Source organism: Delphinapterus leucas, chromosome 11 (genome assembly GCF_059928025.1).
Source record: "Delphinapterus leucas isolate spDelLeu-1000000601 "Yukka" chromosome 11, BTC_Dleu_Yukka2, whole genome shotgun sequence".
In the NCBI taxonomy this organism is placed as follows: domain Eukaryota; kingdom Metazoa; phylum Chordata; class Mammalia; order Artiodactyla; family Monodontidae; genus Delphinapterus; species Delphinapterus leucas.
Genome location: NC_143139.1, coordinates 93,881,434 through 93,908,287, shown reverse-complemented (window position 1 = coordinate 93,908,287; position 26,854 = coordinate 93,881,434). Strand labels below are relative to the sequence as shown.

Sequence of the window (26,854 nt, the reverse complement as noted above, 5' to 3'; positions counted from 1 at the left end):
AGCAGAAATTTGGAGCTATAGCAGTGAGTAAAACAAAGTCCCTTTCATCATGGAGCAAATATTCTAGTGACAGAGATGGATATTAAACACACATAAACAAAATAGATATAAAATATTATGTCAGATAGTGTCAAGTCCTATAAAGAGAAGAAAAGCAGTGACAGGACAGAGAGTGACAGGGATGCTTTATTTTAGGTCAGGTAGGGAGGGAAGGCCTTTTGGAGGAGGCAGATATTTAAACAGAGACTTGTATGAAGTGAGGGAACAATCCAGGTATATCTGGGGTGTTCCGGCGGAGGGAACAGCAGGTGCAGACGCTCTGAAACGGGAGCAAGCTTGGCTCACTTCACTGTAAGCTTAGGAAATGAGTCCCTAAATTGCTACAGAACTAGCTCAACTCCGAGCCATGGTTATGATCCATATAAGAAAATCTAGCTTATTGCTTTATAGTCACTGCTTTTAAAAAACCCAAACTGGTATTTCCCCACTTGATAACAGCTTCTTATTCACTAGGCTGAGCTCTGAATATCTTTTGACTATTTAAAAAAAAATCAATCTACTTGCAAATGAAGAAGTTTTGCTACAATTAATTTTTTTTCATACCACAAACATGTACTGAGTACCTACTTACTATATGCCAGACACTGTTCTAGGCCTGGTAAGCAAACTGGGTGTATTTCTGCTCTCATAGAGGTTATATCTAGTGATGGGCTTTCAGTCTGTTTCAAAAACGGTGTTCAAAAAGAGTTTTGGTGAGTGGGAGCATCGTTGAAGTGCATCTGTAGTAAGATTTAAAGTGAGTGTTTGGATATAAAACTGTAGTAAGTTTGTTAAAAATCTGTTACATTATTTTAAAATTTCATTTATCCATTACTGTGTATAATACACATACATAGTAGACATATAGATGTGTGTGTTTGTGTTCAAAAAAGAGAAATTAGAGTAAGTAAGCTTGGCAGTACTAACCATATCCATGTAGGCATTTGAATCTGAAACTGTATTTTAAAAGAAGAAAGAAAACTGACAGTTTGGCTGGGTGGGGGGAAAATAAGAAAATTTACTAGGTGGGCATTATTAATGGGTTAGAAGAAGTAGCAAATGAAAATTTGGAGGTGGGTAGATCAGTTAAAGTTAGGTGCACCCACAAGTGACAGTATTAGGCCACAAAATTGGTAGTGGTGTAAACGTAATAGGAATTTCGCTCTTCTAAACTAATCCAGAACTAGGTATTCTAGGATTGATATGGCTCTCCATGATGTTAGGGCTCTTTCTGTCTTGTTGCTCCACCAAACTCAGCATGTAGCTTCCACTTTAGGTGGAAGGTGGCTGCTTGACTCCAGCCATCACATCTGCCTTCTAGCCAGTAGGAAGGAGGAGGGGTTGAAAATATGAATGCCCTTTCCCTTTAAGGACGTTAATGGAAGTTGCCTGTGACATTTTGGCTTACATGCTACTGTTTAGCACTTAGTTACATGGATGCTCCTAGCTTTAAGAGAGGCTGAGAAATGTAGTCTTTATACGAACCAACATGTGCCCAGATGAAAGAAAATCTATTGTTAAGGAAGAAGGAGAGAATATAGGAGACAACAAATAGTCCCTACCATAGTAGGAAAGAATACAAGAAATGAATTAATCGTGGTAACGTATGGTTGTCAGATTAAAAGGCATAGAGAATATAGATTTTAATATGTAGAAAAATGTGGACAGATAGTTGAGAGTACTCAGCACAGTTTATAAAGGACGTAATGAACAGTATTTGGGAATTTCAGTTTGATATGACTTGCAACTAGGATCCATTGTAGGCCTTGGAGAATAGAAGGGATGTTTAGCTTAGTCACAGAACTTAGCTTTCTTATTACTGAAAACAGCTGTTGGTGGGAGATAATTCTTACCGCTTTGTGTAGACATGAAGGAGATACAAATTTGAGGGAAGCTTTATAAGAGACAGTTATTTCAATCCAGGCATCCAGGACCTGATCTAGGGTTATGGAAATGAGGGACAGGTAATGTTTAAAGACAGAATTTAGAAAGGAAATGGGTAGGTAGATGAGGTATTGGAGAAGAAAGGGAGAAATTGAAAATGACTCTCACATTTGAGTTAGAGAAAATGGAGGCAAGTGATGGTATCATACAGGTAAATTTCCATCAGAAGGAATTTAAAGACTCCTCTAAATAATTTAGTTATAGTGAAATGTAAAATTGAATGCATTGCTAGAAATCTGATGCCCTGGCTTTAGGATCCAGAGCTGAAACAGCTGTGCCTCACTTCTTTGTGGTGAATTAGCAAGGGAAAAAAAGGTACTTTAGAGAAGGTGTTAATACACACATCACTACTTCTACTTCTTTTTACCTGTTCCTGGATGTTTCCCCCATGTTAATTAATTCTGGTAGATAGCTTGGGTAGTTTTTGTTTAAATGATTTTGTTGTTCGAAGGAAGAGATGAGCTGAAGGATAATTGCAGCTTGATTGGTAAGGCAGAAAGCTATATAAAGCACAGTGGTAACTCCGCTTCTCTGAGCTGTAAGCATCAGACTTAGGTCCTTTCCTTAGAGGTAATAATTATAAAAACTATCACCAGAGACATTGCTTACAACTAGACCCGCAAAGCATGACCTCTGTGGATCATCCAGTCTTCCATAAAGAGCTCTTTACTGGCATTATTCTTTGCAATGGAACTTTACCTGTATTAGAGAAGGATTACTCTGGCCTATGGTAAATGTAATAACATTCCACATCATGGAAGTATTTCCCTAAAAATGGTATATGATTCCTGTTGGACCAAAAGTTAAACTTCAAAGTAGTTGTCATACTCTTTTTAAAACTTTTTCATTGATTTTAATATCATATTAGTTGGAAAGGATACCTCACAGGGAGCAACATACACAGTAAACTCATGGGAGAGGTTCAATAATGATGTGAGATAGAAACCTGTATTTCAATTAGTCTCTTTAATATTACTGATTGGAGGACAGGGCTGACCTCTTTTCATATCCGCTTAGCTTTCCCTTATTTTGAACCACATGATGTGGCTGATCAACAGCTTCTACTGTGGCTAGAAGTGTAGACTCTGCCATTTTCTTGTTCATTGCTGTTGCATTTTGGCATTATTTTCAATCCGGCATCATTTCACTATGTGAATCTCTAAACCACTTGTCCATTGGTGAAGATTATTTCAGCTAAAACTAGATCATATAATCCATAATGTCCTTTAATCAAGCACATGCGTATGATCCTCCATCTTAAAACAAAACCTTCTCTTGACCCCATATTCCCCTCCAATTATTACCCCATTTCTCTGTGCCCCTTTTCATCTCAACTCTCAAAAAAACCCTGCTATGCTCAATTTCTCTTTTTCTGTTCGTTCTTGAACCCAGTCAGGCTTGAGTTCTTACCATCCTACCAAAATAACATGTGTCAAGATCACCATCTTACTGGAGAAGTATCACACAGCTGCTAATCAGTTGTCATACTTTTATAAGCAAAACACCAGTGTTGATATTACTTCCCACAGTGAACTTTGTACTTAGAGACTTGATGTAGAGTCGTACTTGGTTGCCTTATCACATACAGTCTCAATGGCAGGACTTATGGTACAAATGGTGGTTGCTACTAAAACATTTACGTTGGTGAATGTTCAAGCAGTGATTTTTTTTTAATTTAAAGACAAATGTATAAAAAAGAAAATAATAATAACTTATACCCCTACCCACCCTAAACCAACTGCTGTTAACATCTTAGAATATTTGCTTCTAGTCTGCTTATTTTTCTTCTTTTGTTTTTGTTTCAGAAAAATCCCTCTTGTAAAAAAAAGAAATACAGGCCCATTGTAAAGAATTAGTCACTTCCAATCCCATCACTGAGAAATAGCCATAATTAATATCAGATGAACATAAATTCTAGGCATCTTTCTATCCATTCATACATATAGGTATAAAGATGAATAACTAGAAAGAAATTGTTTTTATAAAAATGGAATTGTACTAGATGCTAAGTTTCACTACACATATTTCAGGTCTACTTCTGGCAATAACACTTACTAGGAGCTCCAAGAAACTCATTTATTGCACAACAATCAAAGACTAGAAATGATACACTGAGACATTTCTGGCCTCACCAGAGGTATGGGAAGTCCCTAAGGATCTCTCCTTCTAAAATTTTTAATTAATTAATTAAATTAAGTAAATGAAATAAGAACAGGACATGTGAGCTCAGGTGAAAGTGACTTGGAGCTGGTGCCTGTGGGACACTGCAGGTGACTGCAGAGGTTGAGTTGCTTAAGGGCAGTTATTAGTAGTTAAGAAAATGAATTTTGGGCCTGCCGTTAGCATTGGGAAGGAAAGCATGGGATTACTGTGCTGAACCCAGACCCTCAAGAGGGGGCTGAATTGATTCTGGGTAGTTCTCTCTGCAAGAAGAAAACGTGTTCAATTCACAAGTTAGGTCCATAGGATTCCCACCAATTAAAGTCAGGCAATGAGCTCACAATCTGTTTCACCAAACACAGGAGAAAGTAATTAGCAAAGAACATATCTAGTCCCCCACAGACTGTAGATATTAGAAAGGTTGAATACATAATGTAGAAGAACTATGTATTTAAATATTTAAATAAATAAAGGATGTAATCACAGTGTTGATAATGGGGGAGGCTATCCATGTGTGGAGCAGGAGGTATATGGGAAATGTCTGTACCTCCCTCTCAATTTTGTTCTAAACCTAAAACTGTTCTAAAAAATAAAATCTTTAAAAAAGAAATATACAAAAGCACAACTGTCAAAACCAGACTTGCACTTTTCTAAATTAATCCAATTATTCAAATGTCAGTTATGTCTCTCACAGCCTGGGTTCTTGGGCTGAACTAAACTCTTAAGAATTAAAACTGTTTTACTTCAAAAAGAAAAAGATTATTAGGAATGAATGTATGAATTTGAAAAATGGGTACTTACAGAAATGAGAAATACCATCGAAATAAAAAACCTAATTTAGTGAACTAGAGGATATATCCAATGTAAATAGAAAATGTGAAAGCAATGTTTAGACATAGAGGATACATCTACAGAGGAATGACAATTACCATGCCAGTAAAAGTAAACTCTTCTCATCCATTACAATGGAGGCAGAAGGACAGTGATACAATATATTCACAGTGCAGAGAGAAAATAACAGACTATATTTGTGTGCTCAGCAAAACTATCATTCAAGGCTGAGGGTGAAATAGTCATTCTCAGATAAGTACAAAAACTGAGAGTTTACCACCATGAGACCTATAATTAAAGAATATACTTCAAAGAGAAGGAAAATTATTCCAGAAGAATGGTTGGAGATGTAAGGGTGTGTGATTAACAAATAGTCAACATGTATATAAAATAAAATAAACACTTTCTGTGTAAAATAATAATGTCTAACTTTCGAGTTTAAAAAAAAGACAGCTAAAGTAGTGGATAACCATGGGAGTGGCTCTACAGAATTATAGTATTCTAAGTTCCTTGTATATTTTGAGAAATGGGTAAGAATATTATTTGATGTTAAACATTTAAAGGCAAATGTGCATGATAAACTTTCAAGGGTAAATGCTAAAAGAAGAGAAGTAGAGTGTGTAAATCCAAAGTAGCAAGAAAAAAATGGAATGAAAAATATTTTTTAATTTTATAAAGGGTAAGAAGCGTAGATAAAGTGGAGCAAATGGAAATAAAAAAGTAAAATGGTAGAAATTAGTCCAAATATATTAATAATCACAATAAATATCAGTGGGTTAAATTCATCTGTTAAAAGGCAGAGATTATCAAATTGGGGGAAAATAAATCCAGATATATATATATGCTGCAAGCATAAGTTCACATAAAGGTTGAAAGCAAATGGGTGGAAAAAGATAAACCAGGCATTATACTAAGGAAGCTAGTATAGCTACATTAATATCAGACAAAGTAGAATTTAAAGCCAAGAGCATTATTAACGAGAATGATAAAAGGTTTAATTCCCCAGGAAGACATAACATTTCTAAATGTGAATATAACCAATAAAATAACTTCAAAGTATATAAAGCAAAAATTGGTAGAACTACAGGAAGAAATGGAAACATCTACCATTATAGTAGATGATTTCAAAATCTCTCAATTTTTGATAGGTCAAGTAAATAAAACATTTTTTAAAGTATGGATTTTATAATTGATTATATGTTATAAAGAAAGTCTTAACATGCAGAGCACTTTTTCTAGCAAAAATGCAATTTAGTTTGAGTATTAAAAACGTAAATAAAAAATTTCCATACGTTTGAATGTGGAGGTATTCTATTTAGAATCAGGTAGAAGAAAAAGTTCCCATTCTCCTTCTGTTCAGTTTTATACTGGAGGTTCTAGCCATGACAATAAAACAAGTAAGTGAAATTTAAAACGTAAGTATTGAAATGGAAGAAATAAATTTATTTGCAGATGAAAAGATTTTCATATTTGCAGATGAAAAGATTATTTCAAATCTTTCATGAAAAGATTTTCAAAATTTATTTGCAGATGAAAAGATTTCAAGAAAACTTGAAAAGATCTACAGACATATTAGAAATAATAAGAGAGTTTTAGCAAAATGGCTGGCTGTAAGGTCAAAATAAATTGTTTATTGAAATAATCAAAAATATTAAGTATCAGTTGTCTCCAAATTGCATAAATTTAGTGGAGGGTTTCTCAAGCTTGGTACTATTGACATTTTAAGTCAGATAATTCTTTGATGTGGGGACTGTCCTGTGCAGTGTAGGATGTTCAGCATTATCTCTGGCCTCTACCCACTAGATGCTATTAGCACACATCCCTTCCTTTTGTGAGAACCAGAAGTGTCTGCAGACATTGTCAAATGTCCCCTGGGGGCCCCCAGTTGAGAATCACTGATTCAGTGCATTTACAATCAAAGTCCCAAAGGATTCAAAAATTGAATTTGATCAGCTGATTCCAAAAATTTATCTGAAAGGATCAGAAGCTCAAGCATATCCAAAATGTTCCTGAAGAAGAATAAGGTGGAGAGCTTGCCTTTCTAGATAACAAGAATAAAGCAACAGTAATCATGGTAGTGTGGTATTGATGCAGGGATGGGTGCATGGCCAATGGAACAAACTATAGAGCCCTGAAAACAGACCCAGGTTAACTATGTTATCTTAGTGTATGACAGAGGTGGCGTTTCACATTGGTGGGGAAAGGATGAACTGCTTAATAAATAATACCAGAGAAATTATTTATCCATATTGAAAAAAATGAAATTAGGTCTCTACCTCGTATCATGCACAAGAACAAATCCTGGAGGAATTAAGAACTTAAAAGTGAAAAAATAAAACTTCAAAATGTTAGAAGAAAATATAGGAGAATATCTTTTTCACATTGGGATAGGGAAGAATTTCTTAAACATAACCAAAAATGATCAAAATATTTTAAAAAAAGTATTTATAACTTTGACTATTGTGGTAGGCAGAATTCTGTGAATAAACCCCAATGACCCTACCTTTATTTAATGCCTTCCCCTTTGAATGTGAGCATAACCTGTGAAGTATGATGAATTATCACTCCCATGATTATGTTACATTATATGTCAAAAAGGGAGTATCCAGGTGGACTTAATGTAACCACGTGAACCCTTTAAAGGCAGAGTTTTCTCGAGCTGGTGTTAGAAGAAGTCAGAGAGATTCCAAGAGTGAGAAGGATTTGATGCACCCTTACTGGCTTGAAGATGCAGTGATGAGGAAGGTAAATGGTTTCTAGAAGCTGAGAGTGATCCCTGGTTGCCACCCAGCAAGGAAATGGGAACCTCAGTCCTACAACCGTGAGAAACTGAATTCTGCCGACCACCTGAATGCTCCTGGAAGTGTTTTCTTCCCCTCAGTCTCCAGATGAAAGTCCAGCTTGGCTGACACATTGATTTTGGCCTTGTGAGACTCAAAGCAGAGAACCCAGTCAAGCCTGCCTGGGCTTCTGACCTACAGAACTGTGACATAATAAATAGGTGTTGTTTTGAGCCACTAAGTTTGTGGTAATTTTTGGCAGCAATAGAAAACTAATAAAACTATATTAAATTTAAGAATTTTCTCCTCATCAAAAAACACCATATAAAAAAGTGAAAAAGATAGTCACAAACTAGGAGAAAATTTTGTGACACGTATAACTGACAAGGATTAGTTTCCAGAATATATAAAGAATCCCTATAAAACAAGAAGAACAGGGCTTCCCTGGTGGTGCAGTGGTTGAGAGTCCGCCTGCCGATGCAGGGGATGCGGGTTCGTGCCCCAGTCTGGGAAGATCCCACATGCCGCGGAGCGGCTGGGCCCGTGAGCCATGGCCGCTGAGCCTGTGCGTCCGGAGCCTGTGCTCCGCAACGGGGGAGGCCACAACAGTGAGAGGCCCGCGTACTGCAAAAAAAAAACCAAAAAACAAGAAGAACAGCCCATTTGAAAAATAGGAAGGAGATATGGAAAGCATTTCCTAAAAGAGAGGAGGAAATATGTAAGGCCAGGAAACATTTTTTTAATGCTTAACGCTGTGATGTTATATAGTAGCAACAAACAATTATAAAATGAAATATATGAAAACACAATTTACAATAATTTCAAAAACCATCTAATGCCATATTGTGAGGAATTTCCTTCTGTTCCTTGTGCTACATTTTCTTCTACATTTGGAATCTTTTTTTTTTTTTTTTTTTTGCATACCATCTCTCGCTCTCTTCCTCCTCGTCTCTTTTCTTTTTTTCTACTGGAATATATTTGTTTAGTTGCCAGGTCATTTCTTTACATCTGCTGATGCTTAGGCAGCTCTGACTAGGCACCTCTTTTCAGTCATAAGGAAGGAAAATAGCATTGTCCATTCAGTTCCCTTTTTTTTTCCAGATATGAGAATATTGATGAGAAATCTCAGAATCTTGTCAACTCATCGGTATCACCTTTGGGAGAGAGGGGATGTCCTAGATTTTGTTTCTTTCCTTGGCCACCAGTTATTTATTTTTTTCTTTTAAAATTACCTTTAGGTACATCTGTTTCCATGTCAGATTGCTACTGTAAATTTTTTGGATTAGCTTTTTTTTTTTCTTTTTTCATCTTTTTTGGAGTATAATCACTTTACAATGTTGTGTTAGTTTCTGCTGTACAACAAAGTGAATCAGTTATATGTATACATATATCCCAATATCCCCTCCCTCCCACCCTCCCTATCCCACTGAGGGTAGTTGTGCACGTAGGCTCTTAAAAAAGAGGGCAAAATCCCTTGATAAAGCAGTTTTGATGGTTTCTAATATATTTTTTTAATAGATCTTTATTGGAGTATAATTGCTTCACAATACTGTGTTAGCTTCTGTTGCACAAGAAAGCACATCAGCCATATGCATACACATGTCCCTATGTCCCCTCCCTCTTGAGCCTCCCTCTCATCCTCCCTATCCCACCCCTCTAGGTCATCACAAAGCACCCAGCTGATCTCCCTGTGCTATGCAGCTGATTCCCCCAACTCCATTTTTCTTTCTCAGCATTGCTTTGGCTATTCAGAGTCTTTTGTGTTTCCATACAAATTGTAAAATTTTTTGCTCTAATTCTGTGAAGAATGCCGTTGGTAGCTTGATAGGGATTGCATTGAATCTGTAAATTGCTTTGGGTAGTATATTCATTTTCACAATATTGATTCTTCCAGCCCAAGAACATGATATATTTCTCCATCTGTTTATGTCATTTTTGATTTCTTTCATCAGTGTTTTATAGTTTTCTGAGTACACGTCTTTTGCCTCCTTAGGCAGGTTTATTCCTAGGTATTTTATTCTTTTTGTTGCAGTGGTAAATGGGAGTGTTTCCTTAATTTCTCTTTCTGATTTTTCGTTGTTGGTGTATAGGAATGCCAGAGATTTCTGTGCATTAATTTTGTATCCTGCCACCTTACCAAATTCATTGATTAGTTCTAGTAGTTTTCTGGTGGCATCTTTAGGATTTTCTATGTATAGTGTCATGTCATTGGCAAACAGTGACAATTTTACTTCTTTTCCAATTGGTATTCCTTTTATTTCTTTTTCTTCTCTGATTGCTGTGGCTAGGACTTCCAAACTGTGTTGAATAAGAGTGGCAAGAGTGGACATCCTTGTATTGTTTCTGATCTTAATGGAAATGCTTTCAGTTTTTCACCATTGAGTATGATGCTTGCTGTGGGTTTGTCATATATGGCCTGTATTATGTTGAGGTCGGTTCCCTCTATGCCCATTTTCTGGAGAGTTTTTATCATAAATGGGTGTTGAATTTTGTCAAAAGCTTTTTCTGCATCTATTGAGATGATCGTATGGTTTTTATTCCTTAATATGTTAATGTGGTGTATCACATTGATTAATTTGCAAATATTGAAGAATCCTTGCACCCCTGGGATAAATCCCAGTTGATCATGGTGTATGAACCTTTTAATGTGCTGTTGGATTCTGTTTGCTAGTATTTTGTTCAGGATTTTTGCATCTATGTTCATCAGTAATATTGGCCTATAGTTTTCTTTTTTTGTGATATCTTTTTCTGGTTTTGGTATCAGGGTGATGGTGGCTTCGTAGAATGAATTTGGGAGTGTTTCTCCCTCTGCAATTTTATGGAAGAGTTTGAGAAGGATCAGTGTTAGCTCTTCTCTAAATGTTTGATAGAATTTGCCTGTGAAGCCATCTGGTCTGGGACTTTAGTTTGTTGGAAGATTTTTAATTACGGTTTCAATTTCATTACTTGTGATAGGTCTGTTTATATTTTCTAATTCTCCCTGGTTCAGTCTTGGAAAATTGTACCTTTCCAATAATTTGTCCATTTCTCCGTGGTTGTCCGTTTTATTGGCCTATAGTTGTTTGTAGTAGTCTGTTACAATCCTTTGTATTTCTGCAGTGTCAGTTGTGGTTTCTCCTTTTTCATTTCTAATTTTATCGATTTGAGTCCTCTCCGTCTTTTTCTTGATGAGTCTGGCAAATGGTTTATCAATTTTGTTTATCTTCTCAAAGAACCAGCTTTTAGTTTTATTGATCTTTGCTATTGTTTTCTTCGTTTCTATTTCATTTATTTCTGCTCTGATCTTTAAGATTTCTTTCCTTCTACTGACTTAGGGTTTTCTTTGTTCTTCTTTCTCTAGTAGCTTTAAGTGTAGGGTTAGATTGTTTATTTGAGATTTTTCTTGTTTCTTGAGGTGAGATTGAATTGCTATAAACTCCCCTCTTAGAACTGCTTTTGCTGCACCCCATAGGTTTTGGGCCGTCGTGTTTTCATTGTCATGTGTTTCTAGGTATTTTTAAATTTCTTCTTTGATTTCTTCAGTGATCTCTTGGTTATTTAGTAGCACACTGTTTAGCCTCCATGTATTTGTGTTTTTTACAGTTTTTTTCCTGTAACCAATTTCCAATCTCATAGCTGTGGTCAGAAAAGATGCTTGATACGATTTCAATTTTCTTAAATTTTCTGAGGCTTGATTCGTGACCCAAGATGTGATCTATCCTGGGGAATGTTCTGTGTGCACTTGAGAAGAAAGTGTATTCTGCCAGTTTTGGGTGGAATGTTCTGTAAATATCAATTAAATCTATCTGGCCTATTGTGTCATTTAAAGCTTGTGTTTCCTTATTTATTTTCTGTTTGGATGACCTGTCCATTGGTGTAAGTGGGGTGTTAAAGTCCCCTACTATTATTGTATTACTGTCAGTTTCTCCTTTCATGGTTGCTAGCATTTGCCTTATGTATTGAGGTGCTCCTATATTGGTACATAAACATTTATAATTGTTATATCTTCTTCTTGGATTGATCATTTGATCATTATGTAGTGTCCCTCCTTAACTTTTGTAACATTCTTTATTTTAAAGTCTATTTTATCTGATACGAGTATTGCTACTCCAGCTTTCTTTTGATTTCCATTTGCATGCAATATCTTTTTCCATCCCTTCAGTTTCAGTCTGTATGTGTCCCTAGGTCTGAAGTGGGTGTCTTGTAGACAGCATACATATGGGTCTTGTTTTTGTATCCATTCAGTCAGTCTGTGTCTTTTGGTAGAGGCATTTAATCCATTTACATTCAAGTTTATTATCCATATGTATGTTCCTATTACCATTTTCTTAATTGTTTTGGGTTTGTTTTTGTGGGTCTTTTTCTCTTGTGTTTCCTGCCTAGAGAATTTTCTTTAACATTTGTTGTAAAGCTGGTTTGGTGGTGCTGAATTCTCTTAACTTCTGCTTGTCTCAAAAGCTTTTGACTTCTCCATCGTATCTGAATGAGATCCTTGCTAGGTAGAGTAATCTTGGTTGTAAGTTTTTCTCTTTCATCACTTTAAGTATATCCTGCCACTCCCTTCTGGCCTGCAGAGTTTCCACTGAAAAATCAGCTGATAACCTTATGGGAACTACTTTATATGTTATTTTTGGTTTTTCCCTTGATGCTTTTAATATTTTTTCTTTGAATTTAACTTTTGTTAGTTTGATTAACATGTGTCTTGGTGTGTTTTTTCTAGGGTTTATCCTGTATGGGACTCTCTGTGCTTCCTGGACTTGGGTGACTATTTCCTTTCCCATGTTAGGGAAGTTTTTGACTGTGATCTCTTCAAATATTTTCTCAGACCCTTTCTTTTCCTCTTCTTCTTCTGGGACCCCTATAATTCGAATGTTGATGCATTTAGTGTTGTCTCAGAGGTCTCTGAGATTGTCTTCAATTCTCTTCATTCTTTTTTCTTTATTCTGCTCCTTGGCAGTTATTTCCATCATTTTATCTTCCAGCTCACTTATTTGTTCTTCTGGCTCCGTTATTCTATTATTGATTCCTTCTAGTGTATTTTTCATTTCAGTTATTGTGTTGTTCATCTCTGTTTGTTCTTTAGTTCTTCTAGATCTTTGTTAAACATTTCTTGTATTTTCACAATCCGTGCCTCCATTCTATTTCCGAGATTCTGGATCATCTTTACTATCATTACTCTGAATTCTTTTTCAGGTAGATTGCCTATTTCCTCTTCATTTATTTGGTCTTATAGGTTTTTACCTTGCTCCTTCATCTGTGACATATTTTTTTGCTGTCTCTTTTTTTTTCTTTTTCTTTTTTTATGAATGGGGTTGTCTTACTGGTTGTTTGGCTCGAGACTTCTAACACTGGAGTTTGTACGCTATTGGGTAGAGCTGGGTCTTGGTGCTGAGATGAGGAACTTCGTGAGACCTCACTCCAATGAACATTCCCTGGGGTCTGAGGTTCCCTGTTAGTCCAGTGGTTCAGATTCAGAGCTCCCACTGCAACAGCTTCGACCCAACCCCCAGCTCATGAACCAAGATCCCGCAAGCCATGTGGGGCGGCAAAAAAAAAAAAAAAGAACAATAACAAAGTAAAAAAATTAGACTAGGAAACTACCAGATATGTTGGAAAGAATATAAAAATAAAAATATAGATGAATCAACAACTGGAACGTACATCAGTACCACAATAGTAAAAAAGAGGAGGAGGGAAAAGAAAAAAAAGGGGGGGAGGCCTTGACTGTGGAGGGCGGGGCCTAAGCAAGGGCGAGATTTGCGTGGTGGCTGGGGCCTATGCTTAGGACCCACAAGGCTGGAAAAGGCCCTGAGGGGTGTGGGAGGTGGGGCTTAGGCTCAAGGAACAGAAGGGGCCGAGGCGTGCCCCTCACGCCTGGTCTCAGAGGGCAGGGGACCTCACCTGGGAGCCCAGCAGGCTTCCTGGACTCGAGTGGGCAGGGCAATCACCCTCCACTTCTCTCCCGTTCCTCCTGGAGGGCCCTCCCACCTGCCTCTCCTGATCTCCCCAGCCTTAGGGGTGCCGACCCTGTCTGGCCTCCACTTCTCCTCCCCCCTGAGTCCCCCCATGTCCTGCCGGTTCACTCTGGGGTTCCTCCCGTCTCCTTGGGCGTCAGAGTTCCCCACCAGCGGCTGGCAGTCGCCCTAGTTGTGGGGAGATGCTAACTCTGCATCTTCCCACACTGCCATCTTGACTCTGCCTCTGGATTAGTTTTGACTTTTAAGAAAAACATCTCATTAAGTATTCAATATTTTGTGATGGAAACTCTGTATTGCAGCTTTACTCTGTTACCTTAACTCAGGAGTCAGCTACTGAATATTTAGACTTGCTTTTGTAGGGACTGTTCATTTCTTCTTGTCCCTGTAGCTGAGTATATAATACAGTTGTGGGTTTTCCTGTTTACCATTATTATTGAGTAAGAACTACTGGCAGTGTCTCAAATTTTGTATGCTATTGTTAGCAAAATGCTGAAATAAAATTGCCTCAACTCCCTTTTTAAGATCTCCTGAAACATACAAAACAGCAGCCATAGAGGGTTTGGAGTGCTGAGGTCCTGTGAGACTAAGGCTTTCTTGCTTCTGGGCATCGTGGCCTGAGTCCCTCCTGACCCTATGTTGCTTCTTTGAGGGTCCGGCAAGCAGAGCCTGGCTCTGGGGTGAGGCGCAGGGCGGGGTGGCCCCGGGCGCAGCTGCAGCTGCTCAGCCACAGGCGTTTGGGTGCTCCCTGTGCACACACCGGCCTCCACAGCTGCGGCCCCTCCCTCCGCCCAGAGCCTCAGGGCATCAAGGGGGTGAGGAATGGCAGCAGAACCGGGGCTCAGATCCAGAGGAGGAAAGTGGCGCCGTCTGAGCTCAGGCCTGGGGGAGTGCGCCTTTCCCCTACTGCTTTCTCTCCGTGTACAACTCAGATTTTGACAACTGAAGACCTGATTTCTACACATACTCATCCACCCTTCATTTTTCCCAGAATAATATGACTCAAGAAAGAGGTTATACTTTCAAAGGAACTTTTAATTACCGTTATTAGGAAGTTTGTCATTAGGCCAGTGTCCAAGATTTTTAGCTCATGGAATGTGTTTTCCGGCGAAGATCCAGTTAGAAAATAAAATGCTACTTTGCAAAAACAAAAACAAACAAAAAGATCTCCTGAAACAAAATTTGTCCTTTCTCATTATTTATTAGCTACCTATTTCCAATTTAATTTAAAAAATCTACTTAAACATCTCTGCTTTCTTATTCTTTATCCTTTCTCTGTTTTCATTTTTTTAAAAAAACATGCTTTTCCCCACTAATTTAAAAATTCACCTTTCAAAAAAGATTTATCATACTCACATCCTATCTCCTGTACCTCTGAAGTATTTGTCATGAGTAAATAGGAGCAGAGTAATAAAGCAGAATAATAGAGGTGCCGTATGTAGTGGATGCTGTGGCGTTTTCCACATTCCCACTTCAAGATCAAGGCACTTATTCCCTCGGCAGCTGGGAGACTTGGTGCCCGAGGGGTCTCAGCTGAGTCCTTCTCTTCAAATTCCCAACAGGTAAAGAAAGCCTCTTTACCTAAGATCATGCCCCATCCCTGAGAGAACCTACTTTCAATGACTTATGGAAGTGGGCCGTCCCCTTTGCTTCAAGGCAGGACAACGGTGAAGAGCCATTCCAGCCCCAGAGCTCCTAGTAGGATTGGCTGAGGCCTCTGCTGCAAACGCATCCCAGTTGAATTTCTCCCTTGGCCCAGTCCTGCCTCCCTCCCTACTCCCAGATGTGGTTTCTGAGAGTACTCCCTAGTGAATCCCCTCGTACAGATCTGGGTCTCGGAGTCTGTTTCCTGGAGAATCCAACCTACAACAATGGCTTTGCCTCAAGATTTATGATATAGGACAAAGATACGTACATAAATGAGGAGAGAATTATAAAGCAAATGGGACAAAATGTTAACAATTGGTGGATCTGGATGAGAATTCTTTGTGCTATTCTTGCATCTTTTCTGTAAGTTTGCTCCAAGATAATGAAATTGTTAAGGTTCCAAACTCATGATTCTGCAAAAGTTAAATACAAACTTAATCACTATGAGGCTTTGAAGTCTTATCAGTTCTTCATTAGGCCACTGAATGTTTTCTATGATAGATATACTTGTTCATTTTTAAAAGTTAATTTTGTTAGGTAAATGACTTAGTTTACTTCAATTACACCTAAAAGGACACTGTCAATACATAGCAACAATGTCTAGTAGATGCTAAATAATACATGGAACAGTTTGGGTATTTATGGAGGGTTTCAACTCCAAAATGTGCTGTCACATCGTTAATGTCTGAGAGTTTGAACGTCAGTTTGGTATCTCATCTGAGAAATATCAAAGGGTTCACCCGTTCTGCTTTGTGGTATTATCTAGTGATACAGGCTCAATGAGGTCTATAGCTTCTCTCCAGATAGCTTCTGCCAAGTACCTACAGCCGTGGTATCTAAGCACTCATCTTCGAATGACTCAATAGCATCGTTTCCTGCAGCGTCTTCGCTTTTTCCTTTGAGGTTTCTCATTCACATACTAGTACTCCTTGACTGTGACTTCACAGTCTTGATTGATAAATAGCTTGTGATATACAGGGTACTTCATTTCCACTAAGGAACTAAATGTGTGAAGTGTGTTCTCCCCCTCCACTTGCTTGTGAAAACCCAGAAAGCAATGTTGTGTAATCACCTAATTTAATTAAGCACACCTCACTTCCAGTGTTGTGCTGATGCTAAAATAAATTTCTAAATGAATTTCTGTACACTCAGTATATTCTAACTGCCTTCCTTCTTGCTCCATAAGATAATTTATTATAGGCTTAAAACATTTTAGCTATTCTAGGCTAAAATGCATCTCCAAATATGCAAGATATTTTTTTCTTTCACAATCCTTACTATTCTTCAGTTTTCCTCACACTTTACTTCACAATTGACTTCCTGAAATTTTTATTAATCTACTTCTGTGATGTCTAAAACTTAAGTCCATATCATTTCAAGGATAATTCGTTGCTGAATGCTCAAAGAGTGATAATAAAGATAGTTCCTCGTTAAATCACTTGAAAGTACATAGATGATCTAAGCCTCAAACTACTGCTGTTTGCCGGTATTACTTATAAAATCTCCAAGTCCAAAATAAGCTCACTTTAATTATTCATTTTCATGTGAAGTTACAAGAAAATGAAAAGTTAGAGCCATAAATGCAAAGTTCTTATTCTTCAGCATCTTTATCTTATATCATACTTGCTCCTTTTGCCCATGTAGTTCCTTCTGCTTGGAATCATTTCTCCCTCTGTATTTATCAGGATCCTAGCCATCCTTCAAAGCCTTCTTCACATTTTACTTCCTGTTTGAGGCTCTTTCTGATTACTCTGGTACACATTGATTTTTTTCCTCCTTAGAATTTCTATTCCTAAAGTTAGTTATTTTAAGAAAGTTTGACCTGTAATTGTTCTCTTCTAATTTTTTCCTATAAGTCTCTGTATGTTAGACTTATCTCACTAGTCAGGCTATAAACTTTTTGAAGGCAAGGACCAGGCTATTTTTCTTGTATAATTCCTAAAATGATTTTGAAAAATTATATGCCTCCTCATATGTTTTTAGCTGACGTGTGAAATTTTGTCTTAAGTATAGTAAATGCAAAGGATATAATTCAAAATATTGACATTAAAGACAAAAGAAAAGAAAACAAGCAAAACTTTCATGAGTCTTTTAAGAGCATCTAAAGGAGTATAAATACTATTGTGATTCATATCTGTAGTCATTCATTTGAAACAATACATGGTCTTCTTTAATTATTGGACATTGTACATCATTCCCTTTTCTCCTTGAAGTCATATCTATTCCACATCCCTCACAGAATTTTATCCTGATAGAAAGTATGTTTATGCTTGAAAGTTGTCTCTACATAAAATATGTATATAAATTGAAATTATTTTTCTAAATTGTCTGTGACCAGAGGCTTTAAGTGGCAAAGTAGCTCTTCTAGATTGACTTACTGTTACAATTATTTTTAGTACAGAGTCGATCAAAACCACATAAATGGGGGCTTCCCTTGTGGCACAGTGGTTAAGAATCTGCCTGCCAATGCAGGGGATATGGGTTCGAGCCCTGGTCCGGGAAGATCCCACATGCCACGGAGCAACTAAGCCCGTGCGCCACAACTTACTGAGCCTGCGCTCTAGAGCCCGCGTGCCACAACTACGGAGCCCACGTGCCACAACTATTGAAGCCTGCTCGCCTAGAGCCCGTGCTCCGCAACAAGAGAATCCACCGCGATGAGATGTCCGTGCACCGCAACGAAGAGTAGCCCCCGCTTGATGCAACTAAAGAAAGCCCATGCGCAGCAACGAAGACCCAATACAGCCAAAAATAAATAAATAAAAAAAAATTTTAAAAAAGAAACAACCACATAAATGTGGTTAAGTACTTACTAAACATAAAGAATAAAATTTTATTGGAAAGACATATTTTTTATGAGCTACATGGAACTGTTCATTTACCCATATATGAATATTACTTATTCCTTGAAATAAACAGGGTTCAGCATAAATTCTGTTTCTGTTTTACATTTTTAGAGATGTAAATGCTCAGAAGATTTGTTCACCTAAAATTGGGTGGGGAATAGAAGGTGTTTTATTATAGCAATGTCAATCAATTTTATGAATTCTTTCCAAATAATATGCCAAAAATTATATAGTGATGTATTATGAAAATGTTTTTCATCTCTTGTCAACTGTTAACTTGATTAGATCTTTCTTTAATGTTGTTGAAAGCAAAGGATTGGAAACACCCCACTTAGAAAAAGATTTGTTAAACAGTCATTGGGAACAATTTACGTTCTCCATTTCTGGAAATAATACCAAAAACCTTTTGCTAAAATTTATCAAATGACTATTAATTATTCTGGTTACGTTTTAATTTAACCCAATATACTCAGAATGTGTGGGGAATATAAAAACACTAATTGCAGTGTACCCGTCAATACAAAATTTTTTGAGAAAGTGATTTTATTGTGTCATATGCTTTAAATGAATTTTCATCAAGTCTTCAAAACTGCAGATTTGTTTCATTCAATTATTGGAGAATATTTACCATATTTACCTAGTTGTCAAAGTCGGCCCTCATTGTGAAAACAACCAGTAGAATCAGATTTAAAGTTTCTTTCAGAAAACATCTAACATTATTTAAATAAACATGTAACCAGACATCACTCTGGTTGTATTCACACTCCTTAGCTTTCTTAAGATAAATAGCTAAGGCATGAAGACTTGCCCTAAGTATGTTGCGTTGGTGAAATAAGGTGCCCCTGCCTCTGATGCTTTCTGTGCTCTTCTGTCATGGGACTCTTCCTCAGGAACGATGCATTCTTCAACAGTACTGAGGGATGGAAAGCACAAGGATATTAGATGAGACTTATCAACTGTCCTGCTCCTCCACACTGTGATATATCTGAGTACCACACATCCTGGTGTGGACCAAAAGAACTGTTGCTTGTGCCATGCTTTGCGATTAAAAGAAATATGTATAAGACAGGACAAACTTTGAAGCTCTACTTTGGGTTTTTCATGCCTTGATTAAAGGAAGCTTCCCTATACCAGCCTTAGAGACAATTATGCTTGTATCTTAAGGGAAGATGCACCATAATAATATGGGTAAAGAAAATGTCTTTCTTTGTAAAGTGGGAGAAAAATGATGATGAAAGGGAAAGGGGAAAGAACCAGCCAGATGCTTCTACACAGTTGCATTCTCAGGCAGATCAGTTTTTGGTAAGAATATATACAGAACTTGTGCATCTGGAAATTGAGTCCTTTAAAGCTATCTATGCCCATAAAGCTATCTATGTACTTAGACTTGGGAAGTCTTCAAGTACCCCCAGAGGTGTGCATATACCATACCAGTTTGAAGATAGATTTCTTATGCTTTTTGTGGTCCCCAATAATATGCTGAAATATAGTTGCTGCTAATACTTTTGTTTGCATAGTAATTAACATAGGAAGGAAAGTGATATTAAGACTACAAAAACATTAAATTCAGCAAATGTATATAAACAGATATATCAGCTTATCTTCATTGGCATTTCTTTTTTGTTTAAATTTTTAAATTTTGTTTCAATTTTCTTTTTATAAAATAATCTATACATTTCTGACTGATTTTGCCTAGAACACATGAAATTCACACTGCAGGAATAAAGTCCTTTTAAATATTATTAGAATAATTATAATTGTCATTCCTGCTTTGCTAAAATTTCATTTGAGTAATTTTCATTTTCAAACTCTATTTTCTACACTATATTATACTTTATTTTAAAAAATGTTTCAAATAATAAAACTTAAAATTGAATCATTGATGGGAGAAAGGGCTAGAATTGAATTTGTATTTTTAAAATCTGTCTGAACTTGTCAATTATGATAAAGGGATATATTAAATGATTAATATTCATAGGTAACCATTGGCACATGATGTATATTTTGTAGACAAAATGGATCTTCAGAAGTGATTAACTTAAAATTTGTGAGCTGATGTGAAAACATTACTATTTTCTGTCAAAGTAAAATGTTAGCTTTATGTTGTTGACAGAAAACACTTCCAAGGCAGGACTGAAACAAGAGCAGTGTCAAGACATTCAGTTGCCTAGCAGAAGTGTGTCGTCCCAGGAAACACTACCCCTCAAGATTAATGCTTGGAAATCAGCAGAGGTAAGTCATTATAGTAGTTTCCTATGGCTTCTCTAACAAATTACTACAAACTTAGTGCCTTAAATCAACACAAATGTAGTATTTTAGAGTTCTGTGTGTTAGAAGTCTGACCCAGGTCTCACTGTCCCGGAATCAAGGTGTCTGCAAGGCTGTATTCCTTTCTGGAGGCCCTATGGGAGAATTTGTTTTCTTGCTTTTTCCAGCTTCGTGTGTTCTAAAAGAAACTGTGCTTGTCTTTTAACTTTGTTTTTGATGTCTTCTGTTATACAGAATTTTAAATAAGAATAAGGTTAAATTAAAGTTTTCCTTTATAGTTCATGCTTTTTAAAATCTTATTTAAGAAATTCTTTTTTTTAATCCTAATATAATAAAGGTGTCTTATTTTTTCTTCCAATGTTCAAATTTTATGCCCTCTAGAATTTTACTATATAGTGTAATATAGGGGTCTTATTTATCCCCCTGTGGATAAGCAATATTTAATTTTTTGAACAGTCCATCTTACTCTACACATTTAAAAAATGTTTTTATTGCAAAATAATTATAGACTTATAGGATGTTGCAGAAACAGTACAGAGTCCCATGTACCCTTCACGCAGCTTTCCCCTGTGTTGACTTCTATATAGCTATAGTAGTACAATATAAAAATCAGGAAATAGACATTGGCATGTTATGCTAACTAGACTACAGACCTTATTCAGTTTTCAAATTTTCAATTCAGTATTCATTTTTTTAACCTGCATTGTGTGTGTATGTGTTCTATGTAATTCATCCTAAGTATAGATTCCTATAACCAGCACCAAAATCAAGATACAGAACTGTTCTATCACCACAAAAGAAGTTCCTCATGCTATTCACCCCATCCCACTCCTCCCAACCCCGTATACGGGCAACCACTAATCTTTTCTCCATCTCTATTGTTTTGTTATTTCTAGAATGTTGTGTAAATGGACACAGACTATACGTAACTTTTTGAGATAGATTTTTTTTTTTCACTCAGCATAATGCTCTTGAGATCCACTCAGGTTGTTGCATGAATCAATAATTCATGCCTTTTTATTGTTAAGTAGCATCCCATAGTATAGATGTACCAGAGTTTATTCAACCATTCACCCACTGAAGGATAGTTGAGTGTTTCCAGTTTGGGGCTTTTTATGAATAAAGCTGCTGTGAACATCTGTGTACAGGTTTTTGTATGTGAAGTTTTCATATATCTGGGATAAATGTCCAGGAGTGCGCTTGCTGGATTGCATGGTAAGTGCATACTAAGTTTTTTAAGAAACTGTCAGACGGTTTTCCAGTGTGGCTGTACCGTCTTACATCCACCAGCAGTGTATGAGAGATCCAGTTTCTCTGCATCCTCACCCACTTTTGGTATTACCACTGTTTTAATTTTATTTATTCTACTAGGTTTCTGGTGAGATCTCATTGTGGTTTTAATTGGTGTTTCCCAAATGGCTAATGATATTGAACATCTTTTTATGTGCTTATTTGTGCCATCATAACTTCTCTTTGGTTAAATATATATATTCATATTTTTTGCCCATTTTCTAATTAGGTTGTTTTTTACCATTGAGTTTTGAGAATTCTTCATTTATTCTGGATTCAAGTCCTTTGTCAGAGAGGTGACCTGCATATATTTTCTTCCAGTCTGTGGCTTGTCTTTTCTTTTTAACAGTATCTTAACAGAGCAACAGTTTTAAATTTTGGTGAAGTCCAATTTATCAATTTTTAATTTTGTGAATCGTGCTTTTGGTGTCATATCTAAGAACTCTTTGTCTAACCCAAGGTTGTGTAGATTTTCTCCTAAAAGCTTTGTAGTTTCATGCTTTCCATTTAGGTCTGTGATCTATTTTGAGTTAATTTTTGTATAAGTTGTGAAGTATAGGTTGAGGTTTTAAAAAAAAAATTTCTTTTCCCTACAGATATCCAATTGTTTCAACACCATTGTTGAAAAGACTTAAATTTTACTCTAATATGCTTAAGTGTGATTTTCCTTCTCTCTCTTCTTTGTCACCCAATGAGACTTTCCAGTGGGAGGTCTTTCATCTTTATTTAATTCTGAGACAGTTATCTCTGGTTCAAATATTTCTTACTTTATTTTCATTTTCTCTCTTTCTTATCTGGGCTCTTCTTATCTGGATATTAGTAATTCTCTTTCTATCTTCATATCTCTTAAGTTTTCTTTATAGTTCCTATTTATTGTTTTTTTTTTCTTCCTCTAGAGTTTCTCAGTCTGATCTTCCAGTTTAATAATTTGTTCTCAGCTATGTTCATTCCACTGTTTATCCCATCTGTGTTCTCTATTTCAACATTCTGTTTTTACATTTGATATTTAATATTTCTATTTCATTCTTTTTATTGTGTTTTTTCCTGTTTCATATTGCTTATCCCTTTCCTTATTTATTTTAGTATGTGTATTAAGTTTATTTTAAATTCGTGGTCCATCTTTTCTAATATCTGTGCTTCTGAAAAAACCTGTAATTCGGTGTTTTTTTTTTAATAGTTTTGATCCCCAAATGACTGGTTACCCCTCCGGGTTATGGCTGCTCTGTCTAGGATTGCTAGAGGTCGGACCTTAGTCTGTGCCAGCCCTGTCAGCTTAAGTGGAATGTAGGGGAAGTGGACTCTACGGTGGAGAGCACCTCTCTCCCCTCCCCGCTCCCTCCAAGAATACCAGAGTTAATCATTCCTCACTCTGAGGATCAATGCCTCAAATTAGATCTTTATCCTTAGCACCCCAAGAAGAAGCAGCTTTAGAGGGAGACACTCCTTAAATTGTAAACCACCTGGGGGATTGGAAAAGGAAGTGTGAAGAAGCATCTTCTCAAGCCTACCTAGTCAGTCCCCACTGAGTGTTCTTACCTCCTCAGGGCTTCTGCACTCACCGGAAGCACTCCCTCCCGTGTTTAGCTCTCTGACTCACAGCAGGTGCGCAGGCAGGTTCCAAGGCATTGAGTGGGCAGTAATTCCACCAACTCCTTCCTTATTTTGTTCAACCATTGCACAGGCCACCTTCTGCCCCAGGCTAAAGCCAACTAGACACCCTCACACCCCTCACACACAAACATACCAGTTCAGAATAGCCACGCCATCTCCCCTGCGGCCCCTCACAGTTTTCTTCTCATTTAAAAAAATTTTTTTTATTGGGGTATAGTTGATTTACAATGTTGTATTAGTTTCAGGTGTACAGCAAAGTGAATCTGTTACACATATACATGTATCCAACTCTTTTTTAGATTCTTTTCCCATATAGGCCATTACAGAGTATTGAGTAGAGCTCCCTGTGCTATACAGTAGGTCCTTATTCATTATCTATTTTATATATAGTAGTGTGTGTGTGTGTGTGTCAATCCCAGTCTTCCAATTTACCCTTCCCCCCCAGTTAACCATAAGTTTATTTTCTACCTCTGTAACTCTGTTTCTGTTTTGTAGATAAGTTCATTTGTAGCCTTTTTGTTTAGATTCCACATATAAGCGATATCATATGATATTTGCCTTCCTCTGTCTGACTTCACTCAGTATGACAATCTTTAGGTCCATCCATGTTGCTGCAAATGGCATTATTTTGTTCTTTTTTATGGCTGAGTAATATTCCATTGTACTGTATATATGTACGACATCTTTTTTATCCATTCCTCTGTTGATAGACATTTAGGTTGCTTCCATGTCCTGGCTATTGTACATAGTGCTGCAATGAACATTGGGGTACATGTATCTTTTCAAATTATGGTTTTCTCTGGATAAATGCCCAGGAGTGGGATTTCAGAATCATATGGTTTTAGTTTTAGTTTTTTAAGGAAGCTCCATACTGTTCTCCCTGGTGACTGTACCAGTGTAGAAGTACACTGTAGCATAGGAGGGTTCCCTATTCTCCACCCCCTCTCCAGCATTTATTGTTTGTAGATTTTTGATGATTGTCATTCTGACCAGTGTGAGGTGATACCTCATTGTAGTTTTGATTTGCATTTCTCTAATAATTAGTGATGTTGAGCATCTTTTCATGTGCTTTTTAACCATCTGTATGTCTTCTTTGGAGAAATGTCTATTTAGATCTTCCTCCCATATACCTAGGAATAAACCTACCTAAGGAGGCAAAAGACCTATACTCAGAAAACTGTAAGATACTGATGAAAGAAATAAAAGATGGCACAAACAGATGGAGAGATATACCATGTTCTTGGATTGGAAGAATCAATATTGTGAAAATGACTGTACTACCCAAAGCAATCTACAGATTCAATGCAATCCTTATCAAATTACCAACGTCATTTTTCACAGAATTAGAACAAAAAATTCTTCTCATTTTGATGTCATCCCTTTATAGTATCTCCAAGCTTGATCCTGAGGGAGGGGGCCACTGAATCAGAACTGGAACCTGCTCTGTTCTTCAGTGTTCTCTGACCTTCCCAGACATGCACCTACTTACTCCTATTTGTACTTTCACATAAGAACACATATCTTTAATTCTGGCATATATAGCTCCTCAAATAATATTTTTTTCTCTATTTCCTTGACATTTTTTTTTCTGATTAATTTCTTTTAGGTATATATTGGGCCACTTAATCTCTCATTTTCTATGTCTTTCAACTGCTTTATTAAAATTTTTATTGAAATATAGTTAATGTGCAATATTATGTTAGTTTCAGGTATACTACATAGTGATTTGACATTTGCGTACATTATGAAATAGTCACTGTGTTAAGTCTAGTAACCGTCTGTCCCCAACAACTGCTTTTAAAAGTAGATTTTTGTAAAAAAAATAAAAAAGAAAAATGGTCATGAAGAACCTAGGGGCAGGACGGGAATAAAGATGCAGACCTACTAGAGAATGGACTCGAGAATATGGGGAGGGGGAAGGGTAAGCTGGGACAAAGTGAGAGAGTGGCATGTACATATATACACTACCAAACGTAAAACCGTAAAACCGATAGCTAGTGGGAAGCAGCTGCAGAGCACAGGGAGATCAGCTCAGTGCTTTGTGACCACCTAGAGGGATGGGATAGGGAGGGTGGGAGGGAGGGAGACGCAAGAGGGAAGAGACCTGGGGATACATGTATATGTATAGCTGATTCACTTTGTTATAAAGCAGAAAGTAACACACCATTGTAAAGCAATTATACTCCAATAAAGATGTTAAAAAAAAAAACTTAAAAAAAAAAAAGTAGTTTTTTGTTTCATTATGTCTCCGTGCTGCATTTTAGGTAATTAATCAGAACCATCTTCCAGTTCATTTTCTTCTCCTTTCACCTCTGTCCACTCTAGAATTTTCCCTGTCCATTAAGTGTTTTATTTCGATAGCTATTGCGTTGCTTTTTTGCAGGATATTCATTTGTACTCATTTCATCTCTGCCTGTTTTGGCTTCTTGTTTTTTTTATTTCTTTAAATTAATGCTATCCTTTCCATTTTCTTTTTGAGAACTAAATATACTTACTTTTATATGCTTTTTAGATTTCTTAGTTTCATTTTGTCAGGAGTGGGTTCAGTTTTCTTTCTGTGTTTTGGAAAACTGGTTTGTAAGCTCTCCTTGAGTGGCTCAAGTTTTTTATCTTTCTTTTTCTCTGAGTGTCCTTAACCTTTCCTGCCTAACAGTTTTTCATTTGCCTCCTCCTGACACCTGGGACTACGTAGCACATTCAGAACCTACCCGGGCAGCTTGGGGCTCCTTTCTTTTGCTCATGTCAGAGATATTGCAGATCCGGTCCCCAGACCACAGGATGCTGTGGCTCAGTTGCTAGTGAAGTTTAGTTCTCACCTGCTTGTATACTACTTTTAGAAGCCATAGTCCCAGGCTGTGACTGATGCCAGGTTATTTCAGCTTCTTTTGTAAGTAGTGAAGCTCAATGCCCGGCATAGTTTCAAGCAGTGAGCCCATATTCAGCACTCCTATCTTGGATGGTCAGAAACTAACAGAAACTAACACACCACAGTGGTAAATCTGTGTTTACCACTCTGGAATTGAGCTTCCGGTTTTCTCTGCTTTTTTCTGGACCCAAAGTCCCAAAGGTCCACAGCTTCAGCCTCCTTACCATCATGTGTTTTGTGTTCATGCTCTCATCCATGAAGATGTTCATCTTGTCTTTTAGCATGACTGTACCTTTAATTCTCACCTTTGTATTTTCTCTTTCATTACTGTGTGTTTGGAGAACACATAACCCTGAAATATGAACACGTAGAACCATCTTGACTGGAAACCTGTTCCACTCAAGACTGTATGAAATTATCTCATTGATTCATTCTTCTGTTTTAAGTGTGTTTCTCCTACTAAAAGGAAAGATCCTTTTCAGGTGCTTTAGAGACCTTTCTAGTCTTATTCATTATTGAATCTTCAGTTGTCAGATTCTTGTTAATGAAAAGTGAAATGAATGAATGAGTAGACACTCAGTATTAGCTCCCTTCCCCTCTTTTCCTGTGATACAGGCT

The 26,854-nt window shown here is 37.0% G+C and overlaps 1 protein-coding gene across 1 annotated transcript in view; it reads left to right on the top strand.

Annotated features, from left to right (window-relative positions):
* ENTHD1 (ENTH domain containing 1) overlaps positions 1-26,854 on the top strand; it is a 102,294-nt gene that overhangs the window by 20,202 nt on the left and 55,238 nt on the right. The window contains exon 3 of the mRNA XM_022597099.2: positions 20,315-20,433. Coding sequence (XP_022452807.2) covers positions 20,315-20,433 — 119 coding nt within the window. The remainder of the gene's footprint in view (positions 1-20,314; positions 20,434-26,854) is intronic.